General features: G+C 39.7%; 1 protein-coding gene across 1 annotated transcript; it reads right to left on the bottom strand.

Annotated features, from left to right (window-relative positions):
• Positions 1-14,551: 14,551 nt before the first annotated feature.
• On the bottom strand, positions 14,552-15,574 carry LOC119542823 (olfactory receptor 8S1-like). The gene has a single exon (XM_037847464.1). The coding sequence runs from the start codon at positions 15,572-15,574 to the stop codon at positions 14,552-14,554; it is 1,023 nt and encodes a 340-aa protein (XP_037703392.1).
• Between the last annotated feature and the right edge of the window lie 3,516 nt (positions 15,575-19,090).

Below are 19,090 nucleotides of genomic sequence, written 5' to 3'. Positions count from 1 at the left end.
GTTGTGGTTTTACAGAACAACCATGCATAAAATACAGGATTCCCATATACCAACCTGCTATTAACACCTTGCATCAGTATGGTACATTTGTTACAATTGATGAAATGAAATCACATCTTATAATTGTAAAATTAAGTATAGTACATGGTTTAGTTTAGGGCTCACTGTTTCTGTAGTGCAGTTCCATGGATTTCTTTTTTAATGTGTATTCTATTTTCATATACACAACCTAACATTTCCCCTTTTAACTACATTCAGATATATATTTCCGTGCTTTTAATTGCATTCACAATGTTGTGCTACTATCACCACCATCCATCACCAAAACATTTCCATTGTTCCAAATAGGAATTCTACATTTTAAGCCTTAACTCCCTATTCCATATCCTGCCCCATGCCCTGGTAACCTATATTCTAGATTCTGACTCTATGAGTTTGCTTATTCTGATTATTTCATGTCAGTGAGATCATACAATATTAGTCATTTTGTGTCTGGCTCATTTCACTCAACATGATGCCCTCAACATTTATCCACCGTGTTGCATATATAAGTGCTTCATTCCTTTTTATGGCTGAATAATATTCCAATTTATGTATATACCACATTTTATTTATCAATTCATCACTTGATGGACACTTGGTTTGCTTCCATCTTTTGGCAACTGTGAAGAATGCTGGTGTGAATGTCGGTGTGCAAGTGTCTGTTCAAGTCCCTGCTTTGAATTTTTTGGGGTATATACCTAGTAGAGGGAACACTGAGTCATATGGAAAATCTATACTTAACTGTTTGGGAACTCAGAAAGTTCTTCCACAGCGGCTGAACCATTTTACATTTGCCAGTAGCAATGAATGAATGTTCTGGTTTCTCTGAATCCTCTCCAACACTTTAAATTTTCTTTTCTTTGTTAAATAGTAGCCATTCTAGTGGAAGAATTTCAGCAGGATCTAGTGGGTGTAAAATGGTATCTAATGGTTTTGGTTGGCATTTACCTAATGGCTAATGATGTTAAGCATCTTTTCATGTGATTTCTGGCCATCTGTATATCTTCTTTGGAGAGATATTTGTTGAAGTCTTTTGCCCATTTAAAAAATTGGGTTGTTTGTATTTTTGTTCTTAAGTTGAAGGATTTCTTTATGTATTCTGGGTATTAAAGCTATATTAGATATGTGGTTTCCAAAGATTTTCTTCCATTCTAAAGCCCTTTGAAGAACAAAAGTTTTAAATTTTGGTGAGGCCCATTTATCTGGGTTTTTTTTTTGTTTGTTTGTTATTTATGCACTGGGTGTGAAGTCTTAAGAATACATTGCTTAACACAAGGTCCTTAAGATTCTTCCCTATGATTTCTCCTAGCAGTTTGATATTTCTGGCTCTTATATTTAACATCTTTGATCTATTTTGAGTTGATTTTTGTATGAGTTGTAAGGTAGGGGGTCCTCCTTCTTTCTTTTGCAAATGGAGATCCAGTTTCCCAGCACCATATAGTGAAGAGACTATTCTTTCCCATTTGAGTGGTCTTTGCCCCCTTGTAAAAATATTTTGGTCATAAATGTGAGGGATGATTTCTGAACTCTTAATTCCATTCCATTGGTAAATATGTCTGTCCTTGTGCCAGTACCATGCTGACTTGATTACAGTGGCTTTGTAATAAGTTTTAAGATTGAGAAGTGTGAGTCCTCCAACTTTGTTCTTCTTTTTCAAGATGGCTTTGTCTATTTGAGGCCCCTTACCCTTCCAAATAAAATTGAAAATTAGCTTATCCATTTCTGCAAAGTAGACTATTAGAATTTTGATTGGCATTTCATGGAATCTGTAGATCAGTTTGGGTAGAATTGCTATCTTAATGACATTTAGCCTTTCAATTCATGAACACAGAATATCTTTCCATTTATTCAGGTCTTTTTAAAATTTCTTTTAGCAATGTTTTGTAGTTTTCTGTGAACAAGTCCTTTACATCCTCGGTTAGGTTTATTCCTAGATATTTGATTCTTTCAGGTGCTATTGTAAACGGAATTTTTTCCTTGATTACCTCTTCAGATAGTTCATTGCTAGTGTATAGAAATACTATTTATTTTTGCATGTTGATCTTGTATCCCACCATTTTGCTGAACTCACATATTAGTTCGAGTAGCTTTGCTGTCATTTTTTCTGGATTTATTTTCTAAATATAGGGGTCATGTCATTTGCAAATAGTGACAGTTTTGCTTCTTACTTTCCGATTTGAATGCATTTTATTTATTTTTCTTGCCTGATTGCTCTCACTAAAACTTCTAGCACAATTCTGAATGGCCGTGGTGACAGTGGGCATCCTTTTCTTGTTCTCATCTTAGCGGGAAAACTTTCATTCTCTCACCATTGAATATGATGTTAGCTGTGGGTTTTTCACATATGCCCTTTATCATTTTGAGGAAGTTTCCTTTCATTCCTACATTTTGAAGTGTTTTTATCATGAAAAGATGCTGAATTTTGTCAAATGCCTTTTCTGTGTCACTTGAAATGATCATGTGGTTTTTCCTTTTTAATTTGCTAATGTGGTGTATTCCATTAACTGATTTTCTTGTTTTGAACCACCCTTGCATACCTGGAATAAAACCGCCTTGGGTTATAATTCTTTTAATACGCTGTTGGATTCTATTTGCAAGTATTTTGTTGAGGATTTTTGCATTTGTATTCATTACAGAGAATGGTCTGAAGTTGTCTTTTCTTGTAGTATCTTTATCTGGCTTTGGTATTAGGGCGATTTTGGCTTCATAGTGTTAGGTACTGTTCCCTCTTCTTCAATTTTTTTGGAAGGGTTTGAGCAGGAATGGTATTAATTCTTGGAATGTTTGGCAAAACTCATCTGTGAAGCCATCCATTACTGGGCTTTTCTTTGTTGGTAGGTTTTTGATGACTACTTTGATCTTTTTACTTGTGATTGGTTGGTTGAGGTCTTCTATTCTCAAGTCAGTATAGGTTTCTCATGTGTTTGTAGGATGTTGTCCATGTCATCTAAGTTGTCTAGGTTGTTGGTATACAGTTGTTCATAGTAACCACCCATGATCTTTTCTATTTGTTCTGGGGTCCATGGTAATACCCTCATCTAATTCTTGATTTTGATTATTTGCAGCTTCTCTCTTTTTGTCTTTGTCAGTCTAGCTAAGTGTTTGTCCTTTTTATTGATCTTCTCAAAGAACCAACTTTGGTTGCACTGATTCTTCCTTTTGGCTTTTTATTCTCCATTTTGTTAATTTCTGCTCTAATCTTTGTTATTTCTTTCCTTGTGATTGCTTTGGGATTAGTTTGCTTTTCTTTCTGTTTTCTCCTGTTGTTCAGTTAGGTCACTGATTTTAGTTCTTTCCTCCTTTTTAAGGTAGGCATTTAGGGCTATAAATTTCCCTCTCAACACTGCCTTTGCTGTATCCTGTAAGTTTTGATACATTGTGTTTTCATTTTCATTCATCTTGAGATATTTACTGATTTCTCTTGCAATTTCTTCTTTGACCCACTGATTGTTTAACAGCATGTTGTTTAACTTCCATATATTTTTATATTTTCTGGGTCTCTGTTACTGATTTCCAGCTTCATTCTGTTATGATCAGAGAAAGTACTTTGTATAATTTCAGTCTTTTTTAAATTTATTAAGACCTGTTTTGTGCCCCAGCATATGGTCTATCCTTGAGAATATTCCATGAGCACTTGACAGGAATGTGTATCCTGCTGTTTTGGAATGCAGTGTTCCATATATGTCTGTTAGGTCTAGCATATTTATCATATTATTTGGGTTCTCTGTTTTTTTTTTTTTTTAATTGATCCTCTGTTTAGTTGTTTTATCTATTGGAGAGAGTGGTGTGTTGAAGTCTCCCAGTATTATGGTAGAGTTGTCTATTACTTCCTTCAGTTTTGCCTCATGTACTTTGGGGCACCTTGATTAGGAGCATAAATATTTATGATTGCTATTTCTTCTTGTTGAATTGCCCCTTTTATTACTATATAGTGCCCCTCTTTATCTCTTATAACATTTTTAAATTTAAATTCTATTTTGTCTGATATTAATATAGTTACCCCAGCTATCTTTTGGTTATTACTTGTGTGAAATACCTTTTTCCATTCTTTCACTTTCAACCTATTGGAATCTTTGGGTCTAAGATGAATCTCTTGTAACCAGCATACAGAGGCACCATGTTTTTAAATTTCAGTCTGCCAATCTGTGCCTTTTGATTGGTAGTTTAATCCATTATCATTCAAATTATTACTGTGAAGGCAGATCTTGATCCAACCATCTTACCCTTTGGTTTTTATTTGTCAGATATATTTTTCTCTCTCACTCTCCTTATCTTTTAAGTTAGTCTTCCTAATATTCTTAAATTCTCTACCCTCTTTCAGACCTCTGTCTCCTGTCTTTTCTTTTCATCTGGCAGGACTCCCTTTAATAGTTTTCGTGGGGCCAGTCTCTTGCTAATGAACTCTCTCAGCTTCTGTTTATCCATGAATATTTTAAACTCTCTCTCACTTTTGAAGGACAGCTTTGCTGGATAGAGAATTCTTGGCTGGCAATTTTTCTCTTTCAGTCTCTTAAATATATCATACCACTGCCTTCTCACCTCCAAGGTGTCTGATGAGAAGTCAGCACTTAATTTTATATGACTTCCCTTGTATTTGGTGAATCACTTTTCTCTTGCTGCTTTCAGAATTTTCTCCTTCTCTTTGGCATTTGACACCCTTATTGCTATGTGTCTTGGAGTGGGTCTATTTGGAATTTATTCCGTTTGGAGTATGTTGGGCTTTGTTCTGGTTTGCTTATGCTGCGTTTTCACAAAACACCAGAAATGGATTCACTTTTATAAAGGGGGGTTATTTGGTTACAAAGTTACAGTCTTGAGGTCATAAAGTATCCAAAGTAAGTCATCAACAATCGGATATCTTCTCTGGAGCTAAGATAGCTGATGGTGTCTGGAAAACCTCTGTTAGCTGGGAAGGTACGTGGCTGGTGTCTGCTTGCTCCCAGGTTGTGTTTCAAATGGTGTTCTTCAAAATGTCAGTGTCAGCTTCCAATGGCCATCTTCAAAATGTGTGTCTCAGCTGCAGCTACTACCTCAGCTCCAGTGTTTTCTTCAAATTGTCCCTCTTGGCTGTAGTAAGCTTGCTCTTTCTGTCTGAGCTTACATAGTGCTCTAGTAAACTAATCAAGGCCCATGCTGAGTGGGTGGGGCCACACCTCCATGGAAATGATCTAATCAGAGTTATCACCTACAGTTGGGTGGGTTGCATTTCCATGGAAACACTCAAAGAATTACAATCGAATCAACACTAATACATCTGCCCACATAAGATTGCAACGAAGATAATGGCATTTTGGGGGACATAATACATCCAAACTAGCACAGGCTTCTTGGATTTGCATATTTTTGCCTTTCATAAGAGTTGGGAAATTTTCAGCCATTATTTCTTCTAATATTCTTCTTGTCCTTTTTCCCTTCTCTTCTTCTGGGACACCCATAATGCATATATTTGTGCACTTTGTGTTGTCAATAATTTCCATGAGACCCTGCTCAAATTTTTCTATTTTCCTCCATTATTTCTTTTGCCTGTTCAAATTTGGTTGATCTGTCTTCTAACTCACTGATTCTCTCTTCTGCCTCTTCAAATCTACTGTTGTGTATCTCCAGTAGATTTTTAATTTCATCTAGAGTGTCTTTTATTTTCTTATTTGTTGTTTTTCTGTGTAGTATTTCAAGTTCTTCTTTATGCTCTTCTAGTGTCTTCTTAATATCCTTTATCTCTTTATATACATTTACCTTTGTTTGTTTGAATTGATTCAGGAGATTTGTTTGTACATCTTTGATTAGTTGTTCCAGATTCTGTATCTCCTCTGACTTTTTGATCTGTTCCTTCAACTGGGCCATTTCTTCTTGAGTTTTTAGTATGCCTTGTGATTTTTTCTTGATATCTGGCCATCTTATTATCTTGATGGGTATATTTTGAAGGTTGATATCTCTCTCTTGCCTAGGATTTAGTTGTTCCCTGAGTTTGTATTAAGGCACTGTTTTGACAGTTGGGTTGTCCATATTTCTAAGCCAAAATAGGGCCAGGTAGCCATGCAGGGTGTAGACCAGTTCCAATGGGCCTGGGATAGGATCTGGAGAGGCTTTGAAAAGAACTGCAATTCCTCTGCACTTTCCAGCGAGACAAGCAGATGGTGCTGTTCAGTGACTTAATCATCTTCAGAAGCTATTTACCTCCTGGAGCCCTCAGTGTCTGACTAGGTGTGGCTGAAACTAGGGTTCCTGTGTCCTCACTTCACCAGCCAAAGTCTGGCTTAATATGGAGCTGTGTGTGTCCCCCACTTTACTTGTAGCAGAGGACTCCCACAGCCACCCCAGTCTGGAGACACCACCCCCACCCGCCACCCCAGGCCTCAAGCTGTTGTTTTCCTCATGGATGGGATGGGTACCAGGACCCAGGGCTGAAAACACAGTTTCTGTCCATGTTTTCTCAGACTCTTTGTCCCTCACTGACCTGGGCCTTGAGATGTCCTCCCCTGAAACCCAGGTCACCAAACAGTTAATTTGGGTAGTTTCTGCCATATACTTGCTGCTTTTAGGGAAGATTTTACAGTTCCCTCCCTTATCCTCCATTTTAGACACTCCTCATTGCTGCCCTTTTGTATTCCACCATCTCCCATGGCTTGAGTCCTGTTATAGGTCCTTGTGGGTTGGGTTTCTATGTTTAGATATAGGTAGGGATTTCTCTCATTGCTGGGAGAGATTTTATAGTCTATGTCTGTGTTGGGATGCATGAGGGATTCCTGCTGCTGCCTCAGGGACTGAGCTGTGTGGGACTGAGTGAGGGGGAGGGGAGAGGACTGGCCAGTCTGGGATGGAAGTTTTCTACCTGATTTCTCTTTCTTTGATTCAGCATTTGTGGGATCCTTCTCCAGTCTGTACTTTCCTCCAGAATTCTAAACATGTGAGAATTGTCCTTTTCTTCACTGACTCTCTGGGGAGAGGTTTTCAGTAGCTGTTTACATTGCCATGCTGGTTTGGATATATTATCTCCCCCAGAAAAGCCATGTTCTTTAATGCAATCTTGTGGGTGCTGACTTATTAGTCTTGATTAGGGTGGGAACTTTTGATTGTTTCCATGGAGGTGTGACCCACTCAACCGTGTGTGAGAACTATGATTGAATTATTTCCATGGAGGTGTGCACCTTGCCCATTCAGGGTGAGTCTTTATTTTTCACTGGACTGCTTAAGAGAGCTCAATAGCTGGCCCAGACACTATCGCTTGGAGATGCAGAGAAGGAAATTTGGAGATGCTAAGCTAAGAGATAAAGACTAGAGAAGCTAAGAAAGGACCCCCATATGCTTGGAGAGAAATACCCTGGGAGAAAGAAGCAAGGATGCACAGGAGCTGAGAGAACAGTGAAGACAGAAGTCCAGAGACATTTTGGAGAAAGCCATTTGAAACACAATCAGGGAGCAAAGGACTAGCAGAAGCCAGCTACATTCCTTCCCAGCTGACAGAGGTGTTCCACATGCTGTCAGCCATTCTTCAGTGAAGGTGTCCTCTCTGTGATATCTTAGTATGGACACTTTTATGGCTTTAGAACTGTAAATATGTAACCTAATAAATACCCTTTATAAAAGCCAATCCATTTTTGGTATTTTGCATAACACAGCTCTAGCAAACTGGAACAGTTGCCATGTTGCTTCTGCCTTTTATTCTACCTCTTATCAATTATATCTTTGTACATTGGTTGTCCCAAACCATGTTTTGCTGATATCCTTCAGTATTTTCTTTGTTTTTTCCCTCATCTCCTTGAGCACTTTTAAGATCATTTTTTAAAGTCTTTGTCCAGGATGACCACAGTCTGATTTTCTTCTTTGGTGTTTTCTGGATTTTTATCCTCTTCCTTTGGATGGGCTGATTTCCTATTTCTCTGTCTTGTAATCTTTTGTTCATTCAGTACACTTAAAAATTAAAAAAATGTTAACTCTAGGATTTATTCCCTGAGATATGTGTTTCTTGATTTTGTAACTGTTCCGGTTTGCTAATGCTGCTGTGTTGCAAAACACCAGAAATGTATTGACTTTTATAGAGGGGGTTTATTTGGTTGCAAAATTACAGTCTTAAGGCCATTAAGTGTCCAAGGTAAGGCATCAACAATAGGGTACCTTCACTGAAGGATGGCCATTGGCATCCAGAAAACATCTGCTAGCTCGGAAGGCATGTGGCTGTGTCCGCTTGCTCCCAAATTGTGTTTCAAAATGGCATTCTCCAAAGTGTTGCTCTTGGGGCATTTTGTCCTCTCTTAGCTGTAGCTCCTCTTCAAAATGTCACTCTCAGTTGCTCTCCAAAATGTCACTCACAGCTGCTCTGCGTCTGGGCCTGTGTGGCTCTTTTTAAAGTACTCAAGTGCTCCAATAAAGACACACTGTGAATGAGTGGGGCAACACCTCCATAGAAATAATCCAATGAAAGGTCTTGCTCATGGTTGATTGAGTCACATCGCTACGAAAACACTGAACTAATAGGTTTCAACCTAATCAACACTAAATACGTCTGCCCCCACAAGACTGCATCAAAGAATATGGCTTTCTCTGGGGCACGTAATATGTACAAACCAGCACAGTAACCAACTAGTGATATGACAGAGAATTTCTTGAGTATTAGCTCTCCTACCAGGAAGGTCTGCTCAAGGCAAATGAAAAGTGCTTGATCCTCCCTGTTTTTTTCTGGGCCTGTCTGTTGTCCTGGGCTTGTGCTTGATGTTTTTTTGGAGTTTCCCTGCTTTTAGGAGTTTGAATGACCCCTCTACTTCCCAGGAAACAGACCTTCTCCCGCTCCTGGTGGTTTCAAGCAGGTCAGTCTTTGCTCCAGGCCATGTGCCTCAGTTGTTTCTTTCACTACTTTCACTGTCTCAAGCTGCTTTTGTCTGGAGGGAAGATTCCTGGGGCAGGGGTGATGGTTAGGGCAGGGGTGGGGTGGGGGTGAGGGTACTTAGGAGAGGAGTTTCCCAAGTTGGTCTTTCCCAGCAGGAACAAGACAGGGACCCAGGAAGAGGGTGCATACTGGCCCCAAACTGCTCTGAAGAGGGGATTCAGAAGGGTGCCAGCAACTTCTTACACAGCTCCCCAAAGCTGCAGTTTCTTGATCCTACTGGCAAATGCAGCCTTTCAACTGTCCCCCACAGCTCTGAGAAAGCACAGAGTCTTTAAGTCTCTATAGCTACCTTTGTCCGGGAGCGGGTTGGAGAAATGGCTTCCTTCAGAGTCGGGCCCCCAGCTATCCATAGTTGCTAATCAAAAGCTATGATCAGTGATCTGCTGTGTCCACCTCTGATCTTGGGGAAGTGGATTTTTATTTCTCTTTTGTCAACAGTGAGCTAGCCAGAGACTGGACCACACGATGTTCTGTTGCAAGAGTGGAGGATGGGAGCTGGTAACTGCCTCGTGGAGAGGGAATTTACTGATCTTTACTGTAATATGCCAGTGTCTTCCTCCCACTCTTCCCGGGATGATGCATAGTGTTCTACTGGTCTCTGGATTTGCAAAATAGTTGTTTCAGACAGTTCCTGCTGGTTTAATATTTTGCTCTGGTAGAGTGACTGAATTCAGGAGCTTCCTACTCTGACATCTTCCCACAATTCTCCTGAAGTTATATCTTTTTTTGTGTCTCAGTGTATTTTTGTAAAACCTTATATAAAAATAACATAAGGCAACATTAATGGCTTTGAAAGGCTTTTCATTTAAAAGGAGTATGTGCACTTTTCTAGTTTGAAGAGCACTGCCATGTGTATATGCATATTTAATACCTACATATGCCAATATATCACAGATATTATAGAAATGGTATATATCACAATTTCCATGATTATATATTCTATTTTTCAACAATATCACTTGGAATACATAATAGAAAAATAAATTTTATTTCTATTATCTGCAAAAAATTTTTAAAAGTAAGACTAATTTTAAACAATAAACATTTAGAATCAGTATGAAGAAAAATAACTTATTTCTCTGCTAAGTAGAAGATCCCAATGAATGCATACTTCATTTTCCTGGTACAGAAAACTGAATTTTGCAAAGAGATCTGTTTTTCTCGGGCAGTGGCACGACTGATAGTGGTCCAGGGTCATTTACTACTTCTCATGACAGTGCTCTCATCAATTTGTGGAAATTGAGAGGGCATGTTTAGAGAACAAGGAAACATCCCTGTGGTGACCAGAAACGAAGGCAGATCACAAGGGAGGAGACAAATAGCTAATAATAGCTGGTGGAAATAAAGAGCACTCAAATGAGAACAAAGCCTATTTATTCAGAGCTTGCTATAGCAAGGGAATTAGCTACTTTCACTTATGTTTGGTAGAGACTGAAAGGCAGGCGGAGTGGGAAAGCTTTATAGTGGACAAAAGGGACTGGAGGTGGTTGGCATTGGGAAGCTGGAGTCAGGATTATTAGGAGGAGGGCATCCTTTGTGATTGGTTAGGCGAGCGTGTTTGACTTTCTCTGGTTGGTCCTAAATTGGAAGTGGAGGCAAAAATTAGGAAAGCTGTTTGGCCATTTAGGGTTGTTGTTACAGGCATTGGGGTTTGACTTTCTGGGATCTTTGCCCTAGATAATGCTCTAGACTAATTGCTGTAAGTGTTATCCAGATTTTCCTGGTCTGGTTACTGCTGATAGAAGGTCAGGGTTTCCTGGTCATTGTCCATTTGTATACTCGTTTTCTCAGATTGATGAAAGGAAACCTCCTTCCCTCAAATATTTTTTATTATGGATTATGTGACTTCATCTTTCGTGCCCTGATATGGCCAGGAACAATATGGGTTACACATTAATACAGTTTGACTTTGTTTTATATTTCTGGGAATCTTTCATAAGGAAAAAACCTAAAATGTAGGCCAGTATTTAAGCACAAAGATGGCAATCACAGTATTATTTATGATAGCAAACTGACAAAAATTCTAGCTATTCTAGCTTATGGAACAGTTAATATAAACCCAAATTAAATGAAATTATCCCAGACTCTTGTTTTTCCCTCATTCATCAGATCTAATAGGTAACAAAGTTTTCTTAAGTATATTTTCTAAAAATAGCTCAGATGAAATATATTGAAATATGAAGTTCCAAGGATATCAGATATTCTAAGTGAGGTACTATTTGATGGATTATGTTCTTTACCAAGACCCCTTTTCTCTGAAGGAAATCAGAGAGTTTGTTTACCTCCAACTAAACAAATCTTAAACTAATATTTGTTTCTTAAACAATTAATATGGGTGTATACCTCAGCGTACCACAGCTATTGACTTACACATTTTACTGAGTACTTAAAAATGAGATTCTGAGATATCTTGATAAAATATAAAATGCTTCTCTTATTGCTCCTTTTGTTTCTACCATTTTTTCCTTTTCCACTGAAGTAAGAGTGTATTTCCTATGAATTCATAACCACAGCTGGTGCTCAGGCAAGTTTCAGGTCTGAATTCACACTGCTTGTGTGTCCTGAAACATCTGACACAGAATTTAATTTATAATAGGGCTGACTTCCAGGTAACTAGTAGGAGCACATGTGCATCCTTTCTGTGGAAATAGAACTTCAACCCAGGCTACAACGTTGAATTTTATGGCCAGGAAAATTTTCTTTCAGGAAATAAAGTCATTTCAGACAAACAAAAACAGTCGTCACCAATTGACTGTTATTTAAAGAAGAATTCCAAAGAATGAAATTTGGACAGGAGAATCAGATATTCTAAATGAGGCAGAAAATCTGAGATGCAAAGGAAATGGTGAACAAAAATATGGTAAATCTATGGGTAAATCTAAACAAAAAGTGACTGTATAAAATATTGATAATGTCTAATTTGTGGGCTAGAAGGGAAAGATGGGGATGATATTGATTGGATTTAAAGTGCCTTATGGCCTTTCATTGTTTTGAGGGGGGTAAATATACATGTTTTAGACTCTGTTAAATAACATAAACAGGATAGAGAATAAGGGTAGCCATCAAACAAATAGACAAACAGAGATAAAAATGAATGGGAAAGAGAATGAGAAAGAGAAGGAAGATACAGAAGACACTGACAAATAGAAAGCACCTAAAAGGATAGAACTGGACCCAAATATATCAATAGTTGCTATAATGACTAATGATTAAACTCTCCCTTTGTAAGATGAGAATTTTCAGGCTGGATGAAATAGTCAAGATGCAGCTCTATGGTGCTTAAGAAAGACATACCTAAAACACAAGAATAAATAATGTTAAGTGAAAGAAGCGAGTCGAAGGAGATATATACAGTATGGTTCTACTCATTTAAAGTTCAAAAATAGGCAAAACTCAACAATCTTAGGGATAAGAGATGAGTGCCAAATTATAAATAAAAGCAAGGGAATGAGAACTGCACAATTCACAGTGGTCACCTCTGGGGAGAGGAAGAGAGCTGTATGAGGGGGATACATACGGGATGTCTAAGGCTCTGGACATGTTCTATTTCTTAAGTCAGGGGATGAGTACACAGTTGATTGATTCACTTTTACTCTGAGTGGTACACAGTTTTTAAGTATGACATATGATATATTTTATGGTTTCATAAAAAGATTGAGGGGTAGAGAGGTGTCTGGAGTCCTTAAGGAAGAATGGGAAAAAAATATACATACTTGTGGCAAAATTTGGAGGAGGAAGAACTCAGTGTCCGGCAACCACGTTAGGGAACAGACGGTTCTCTCTGGAAAGCACGTGCACATGAAGTGCTGTGTCATGTGGACTGTTGCCTGTGTCACAGCCAGAGAAATCTTTGTCACAAACCAGGACCTCTCCCCAGGAACCCTGGCTCTTTGATGCTCTCAGGTTGTCTCAGGTGAGGTGAATGACAAGCTTGAGAATCACTGTCCTGGAGCATCTGTTCCTTGTTTTTTTGCTGTTTTCTCCCCTGCAAGATCTTTTAGAATGACAGCTCCCAAATAGGGGTAGAAAGCAGGCTGGGCCTGTCTGCCTTCAGTGGAGAGTCCAGCTTTTACTGGAGGTTTTTTTTTGTTTGTTTGTTTGTTTTTTTGTTTCCCCCTCTTTTAGTCTTTCAGAGGGAACAGATCATAAGATCACACAATCATTGTTCTCATCTCAACTACTTTATTGACCAACTCACTCATTTAATAGAGATTCTTAATTTTGAGAATTCAATACTCAGTTTGCCTTTGGCCTAAAACAGTGTCTCTCAAACTTGATTGTTGAGCTCCTCCTCTAGGTTTCTGACTTGGTAGGTCTAGTGTAGGGACCGAGAATCTGCCTTTGTAACAAGCTCACAGGTGATCCCGATGCTGCTGATCCGTGGACAACATTTTTTTTTTTTTTTATTGATGATTCTTTTAATACAAATATATTCACATACCATACAATCATCCAAAAATCATCCAAAGTGTACAGTTGTTCACAGAACAATGACTTAGTTGTGAACCCACCAACACAATCAATTTTTGAACATTTTCATTGCTTCAAAAAATAAAAAATAAAAATAAAAGCAAAAAAGAACACCCAAAACATCTCTGCCCCCCACCATTCATCTACTCCACTCATATATTTCACTCATTTGTCCGTACACCGGGTAATGGGGGTGTGAGCCAAAGGCCCTCACAATCACACGGTCATACCATATAAGCTATACAGTCACACACTCATCTCCAAGAATCAAGGATACTGGATGGCAATTCATCATTTCAGATATTTTCTTCTGGCTATTCTAATAAACTAAAAACAGATCTCTATATAATGCATAAGAGTTACCTCTAGAATGACCTCTTGACTCCATCTGAAATCTCTCAGCCACTGAAACTTCATTTTGTTTCATTTCTCTTCCCCCTTTTGGTCCAGAAGGCTTTCTCAATCCTATGAAGCTGGGTCCATGCTCATCTCTGGGAGTCATGTCCCACATTGCCAGGGAGATTTATACCCCAGGAGTCATGTCCCACATAGCAGAGAGGGCAGTAAGTTTACCTGATGAATTGGCTTAGAGAGAGAGGCCACATCTGAGCAACAAAAGAGGTTCTCTGGGGGTGACTCTCACACACAACTAAAAAGTAGGCTTAGCCTCTCCTTTGCAGTAAAAAGCTTCATAAAAGCAAATCCCAAGATCGAGAGTTCGGCCTGTTAACTGTTAGTCCTTAATGCTTGCAAGAGTATCAGGAATTCCCCAGCTGGGGAAGTTTAATATTTCCACAGGTTTCCCCAGTCCCTCAAGGGGACTTTGCAAATACATTTTTACTCTCTGCACATATTACTCTAGGATGTTTCAGGGCTTCATGCTAACCTGTACAAACCAAGCAGATCTAACTCCCTCTTCAAGGTTACATGCAATTATGACATTTGAGTAAACAGATCATACAAGTTAAATTATATAGTGTGCTACAGAATATATCAATTTTTCACCAAATAGACATCTCTTCCTTTGGTTCCTCACAGAAGCCAAAGTCTTTAAACACAGTGAATAACATCCTCTACCCTTTAGACTAATCTACCAAAGTCTCAACCAAGTCTATTTCATTCATATCTCCAATCAAATTCTGATCTGTGGATGACATTTTAACAACACTCACCTAAAATGTCTTTTTTTTCCTGGAAGGGTATTTCTGAAGATCCCTCCTCATTCTCTGTTGAACACCATGCAGACAACCCTTGCTTAAAGGAGCACATTTGCTGCTTCAGCATCCTCTGCAGAGCTGTCTTTACCTCCTGGTTCTTGAGGCTGTAGATGAGGGGGTTCAGCAAGGATGTGATCACACTATACTGTAGGGACACCACTTGCTCCAGGACTGATCCTGAGGGGGACCTGATGTACCTGAAAAGAGCCGTCCCATAGAACAAGAGCACCACAGTGAGGTGGGATGAGCAGGTGGAGAAGGCTTTGCCTTGGCCCCCAGAAGAATGGATGCTCAGTATGGAAGAGATGATTTTAGAGTAAGAAATGAGGATCAGAGGAAGTGTCACAAGTCCAATAAATGCAGTAGATGCATCTAGCAGGATGGTGTTGGCAGTGGGATCAGTGCAGGACAGAGGGAAGAGTGAAGGCAGCTCACAGCTGAAGTGGGGAATGACATTGGGCCCACAGAACTCTAAGTTCTGGATACAAAGATTATTCACTAGTGAGTTCAGAAACCCCATCACCCAGGCTGCACTGACCAACACAGTACAGAGGGGCCTGCTCATGACCACGGTGTAGAGCAGAGGCTGGCAGATGGCAGCATAGCGGTCATAGGCCATGGCAGAGAGCAAGCAGCCTTCAGTGCCCCCAGAAAGAATGAAAAAGAAACTCTGGGTGATGCAGCCCCACACTGAGATGGTTTTCTTCTGAGACAGGAAGTCCTGTAGCATCTTGGGCACAGTAACTGATGAATAGCAGATATCTAGGAAAGACAAATGTTTGAGGAAGAAGTACATGGGGGTGTGGAGGTGAGAATCAGCCCCGATTACCAGAAGCATCACCAGGTTCCCCATCAGGATCAGGAGGTAAATCACCAGGAAGAGCATGAAGAGCAGGGCCTCGATGTGGGGGTCACTGGACAATCCCAGGAGGACAAACTCATCAGTAATGCTAAGATTTTTCATGGTTTCTTAGAAATAGAATTCCTAGAAAAAAAAAACAAATATTTCTTCACATGGTGGAACAATAATCTGAGTTATTCTCACTGAGCAGGATTTCTTTAAAAACCTATAAATATTTTACATTTTCTCAAGTCAGAATGTGAGTCCAAAGATAGAGAACTATCTGATTATACTGTTACATACTGCTACTTTACTTCTCCTGCCCAGCTTTTCCCAAGTCCCTTATCCAGCCCAACATCTTTATCTCCTATAGCATTTAACACTTTCTTATAAACTTAAATACTAAGAAAATTCCCTCTCCCTGCTAGAATTTATATTTTACCTAAGCAAGGAAATTTGCCTGGTTTTGTTTGATTTTTTATTTTTGTCTCTGTTTGTTTAAACTGATGCACTCCCAAGTGCCTATAACTGACAGTGGTTCTATGATTTTTCAGTGAATGAAGAGGATTGGGGAAGCATCAGAAGTCCTAGAAGGGCAGTAGACCTAGCTAAAGGCTTCAAATAAATATTTGAAGGTTGAAATGATGAATGCCTCTTTGGCTACAGTCTCCTCTCTTAACCCTCATTGCTACCACCTCTCTGACACTTTAGATGACAGACCTCTCATGGTCTCTGTCTTCTCATGCTCTTTCCCCCAGCCTTTCCTCAGCTCCAGACGACAATCAAGATCAGGTGAACTCTAGAGACGAATCAAGTAGAAAGCCATCAGAGGCAAGTCAAGAGAGACCTCTTTATGGGAGTCTGCTCTTCAAAACAGCTAGAGCTTAAATTCCTAGCACATTTCATCTGAGAAGGACAGTCATGCTATCTGACCTCTGTATTTTCAGATGAATAGGAGGAGGACAGAGGGGTAATATGACTTGCCCAAGGTCAGATAGCTAGATGGTGTCAGAGCCTGGACTTCGCCAGGTGTTCTGATTTCCTGTCCAGTGTTCCACACGAACAATAAATTTCTGTGGATTTTAAGAGTTTTGGGTTGAGCTTGGTGTGGATTGAAGGGCCAGGAATGATTGTTCACTTGAGGTCACTGTTATCCCCCAATATTCCCATGAATTTTTTCTAGAGTGGCTGCTGTGGTGGCAAACCAAGTACTGGATGCAAAGACAGAGGTTTTTGCTGAGGACTGCGTACAGAAACTTTTCAAGACATGACTTTCTGAGCAGCCAAAGGGGGATAAAAATGAAGTCTAAAGTGTAGAAGTCCTTATAATCTATGAAATATTTTATAAAAATTAAAAAGGACTTTATATATGTGTAGAAGACTGAAACAGTATGGTAAAATAAAGATTTGGGATCTGTTGGGTGTCAGGTATATTTATAATCTTTCCCATTAAACATTTCACCTATGGTGTAAAGTTATGTTTTCAGTATATGCATTTTTTAAAAAATAGGAGAAGTGTTTTCTGGCTCTTAGTCCCTCTCAGCCTGATTTTCAAGCTTTCTTCATCAATTGTTTTCTCCAGACATTCACTCTCTACTCTCCTGCCAGGACACACTGACTCACCACTTGCATTTTATTTTGTACTCCATCAGAAAAATCATAATTTCCTTCCTTCTTTCCTCCCTCTCTTTTTCCCTTCCTTCCCCAAACCTCATTTCACATATCCCCCTTCCTATCTCCCCTCCTACTTACATAGATACTCATATGAAAATAACTGCTATTTATTTGATTCATAATATATGCCAGACACTATAACAAGGTCTGTATGCTCTGGATTTCATTTAATCCTCACAACACCTGGTAAGGTAGGTGTTACCAACCCAATTGCTGTGTGTCAGAAAGGTTAACTGACATAGTCAATCCTGGACCTTATGAAGTGGCAGAGTTGGGACTTATGCCCAAGGCTGTCTGATTCCAAGTCCCATTCTTTTTCCACTTTGCAATGCTGCAAAAGTTGGTTTATGAGAAAAGCATTCCTGATTTGGAGATTGTGTTCAGAGGAAACTAGGGATCCCAGGCAGATATGTAAGGCATACCTGGGAATTTGAGCCACTGAACTGCTTACGCAAGATAACCAAATGCTCACAGAGATATTGGTGTCAGGGATTTGAGCTCTTGGAACAGGGATGGGGACTTCTGGGTCAGGAAAAATTCCAGAAAGGGAAGACTAAGGAAAAGCCATATTGAGGACTGAGAGCAACTCAGGGTTAAAGGGCTTGAACTCTACAGGGGTGTGGAAATAGGGTGTCAGAGATGGCCCTTCCAGTTTCCCCACACTGGTTTCCCTACCTGAAGCATCTGAGGAAGTCTTGGTGCTGATGCATCATGTAAGTGACTGTACATGAAGGGGTAGGATTTATTCAGATGAAGAAAAATTACCTTCTTGTCCTTCTCCTAAAAAAGAAGATTTAACTTTCTTTCTTTTGATCTTCCACATCATTGCACTATTCTAATAGCTTCCATACTGTATTTTGATCCATCTGGATGCAAAGTGCTAGCCTCAATGAATCCAGAAATCTCCAGGATCCCTGAATGCAAAACTTCAGTGAGTTTTCAAGTGTCCTCCCTGGAACCCAAATGTGCTCCCCGAGTGCTTCAGAGGCCCCCACCTGCACTGAGAGCTCAGGCCTAGGAGTAGGTCTCTGCCCCCACCCCACATACCTTAATCACCCTGGCTCTCCATTTGTCTGTTTCATATATAAGTGGCTTTCACAGCGGGTTCACCCCTCTTTTTAATGAACAAAATATTTAGCTGATAAAACAACATTGAAAACATGTGACTTAGGGAATCTTCCAACAGATGTTGGGAGAAAGACTTTCACTGGTCTCTCGATTCACCACTTTAGCCATCCTCCATTTTAAAGAACCTCCCTCCCACCCTCCCTGCCCACTTTTTTTGTTCAGACCCTGTTACATGAAGGACAGAACAGAAGAATCCCAAAGAAGCAAAAGTTAGAAATGCAACCTTGCAGGCATGTTACTACTTAGTTTTGTGTCTTTGAGCAGTCATCTTTCCCACCTTGGGTCCAATTTCAAGTTCAAATGTGAAATTTAAAACTGGTGCCCATTCAGGTCCTTACACTTTATCATATCCCTGGCTTGCCCACCTCTTCACTGCGCAGTACTGTCCTGGGTCTAAAACACCCTCTGGAGTTTGAGCCAAGCTGTCAACTTCCCCACTACAAGACTCTGACATGTGAAAGGATCTCTCCAGCAGTAAGGTCTTCTGCAGAGGGCTCCAACTGGATCCCACACAAAGCAGGTTTTTCCCTAGTCAATTCCACATCCGGAGAAATGTTCAAACTCAGAGACACTCGCTGCAAGTCCAGTTCTGAGTAAAACTAAGGTGTTCTGGCATCCACTTGATGTGGTTGTGAGTCTTTTAGACCTAGCTAAGAGAATCTGGTACATTGCCTTATCATTTTATGTTTCTTTTGTCTGCCTCAGTCCCGAGGAATGCTCATGGCCAGTTTGTATGTCTCGTATTTCTTCCCTCATCAACTCCTTGGTAATCTTGTGCCATTTGAGCCCTGGAGAGGGATGTTGAGTGAGAGCCCCTGGGAGCCAGGAACTGTTCAC

This window comes from Choloepus didactylus, chromosome 8 (assembly GCF_015220235.1).
Source record: "Choloepus didactylus isolate mChoDid1 chromosome 8, mChoDid1.pri, whole genome shotgun sequence".
Taxonomy (NCBI): domain Eukaryota; kingdom Metazoa; phylum Chordata; class Mammalia; order Pilosa; family Megalonychidae; genus Choloepus; species Choloepus didactylus.
This window is presented reverse-complemented; position numbering and strand designations above follow the sequence as displayed.

Bases quoted from the DNA above. Each gene is read 5' to 3' on its own strand.
- LOC119542823 (XM_037847464.1), bottom strand. From the start codon at position 15,574: ATGAAAAATCTTAGCATTACTGATGAGTTTGTCCTCCTGGGATTGTCC.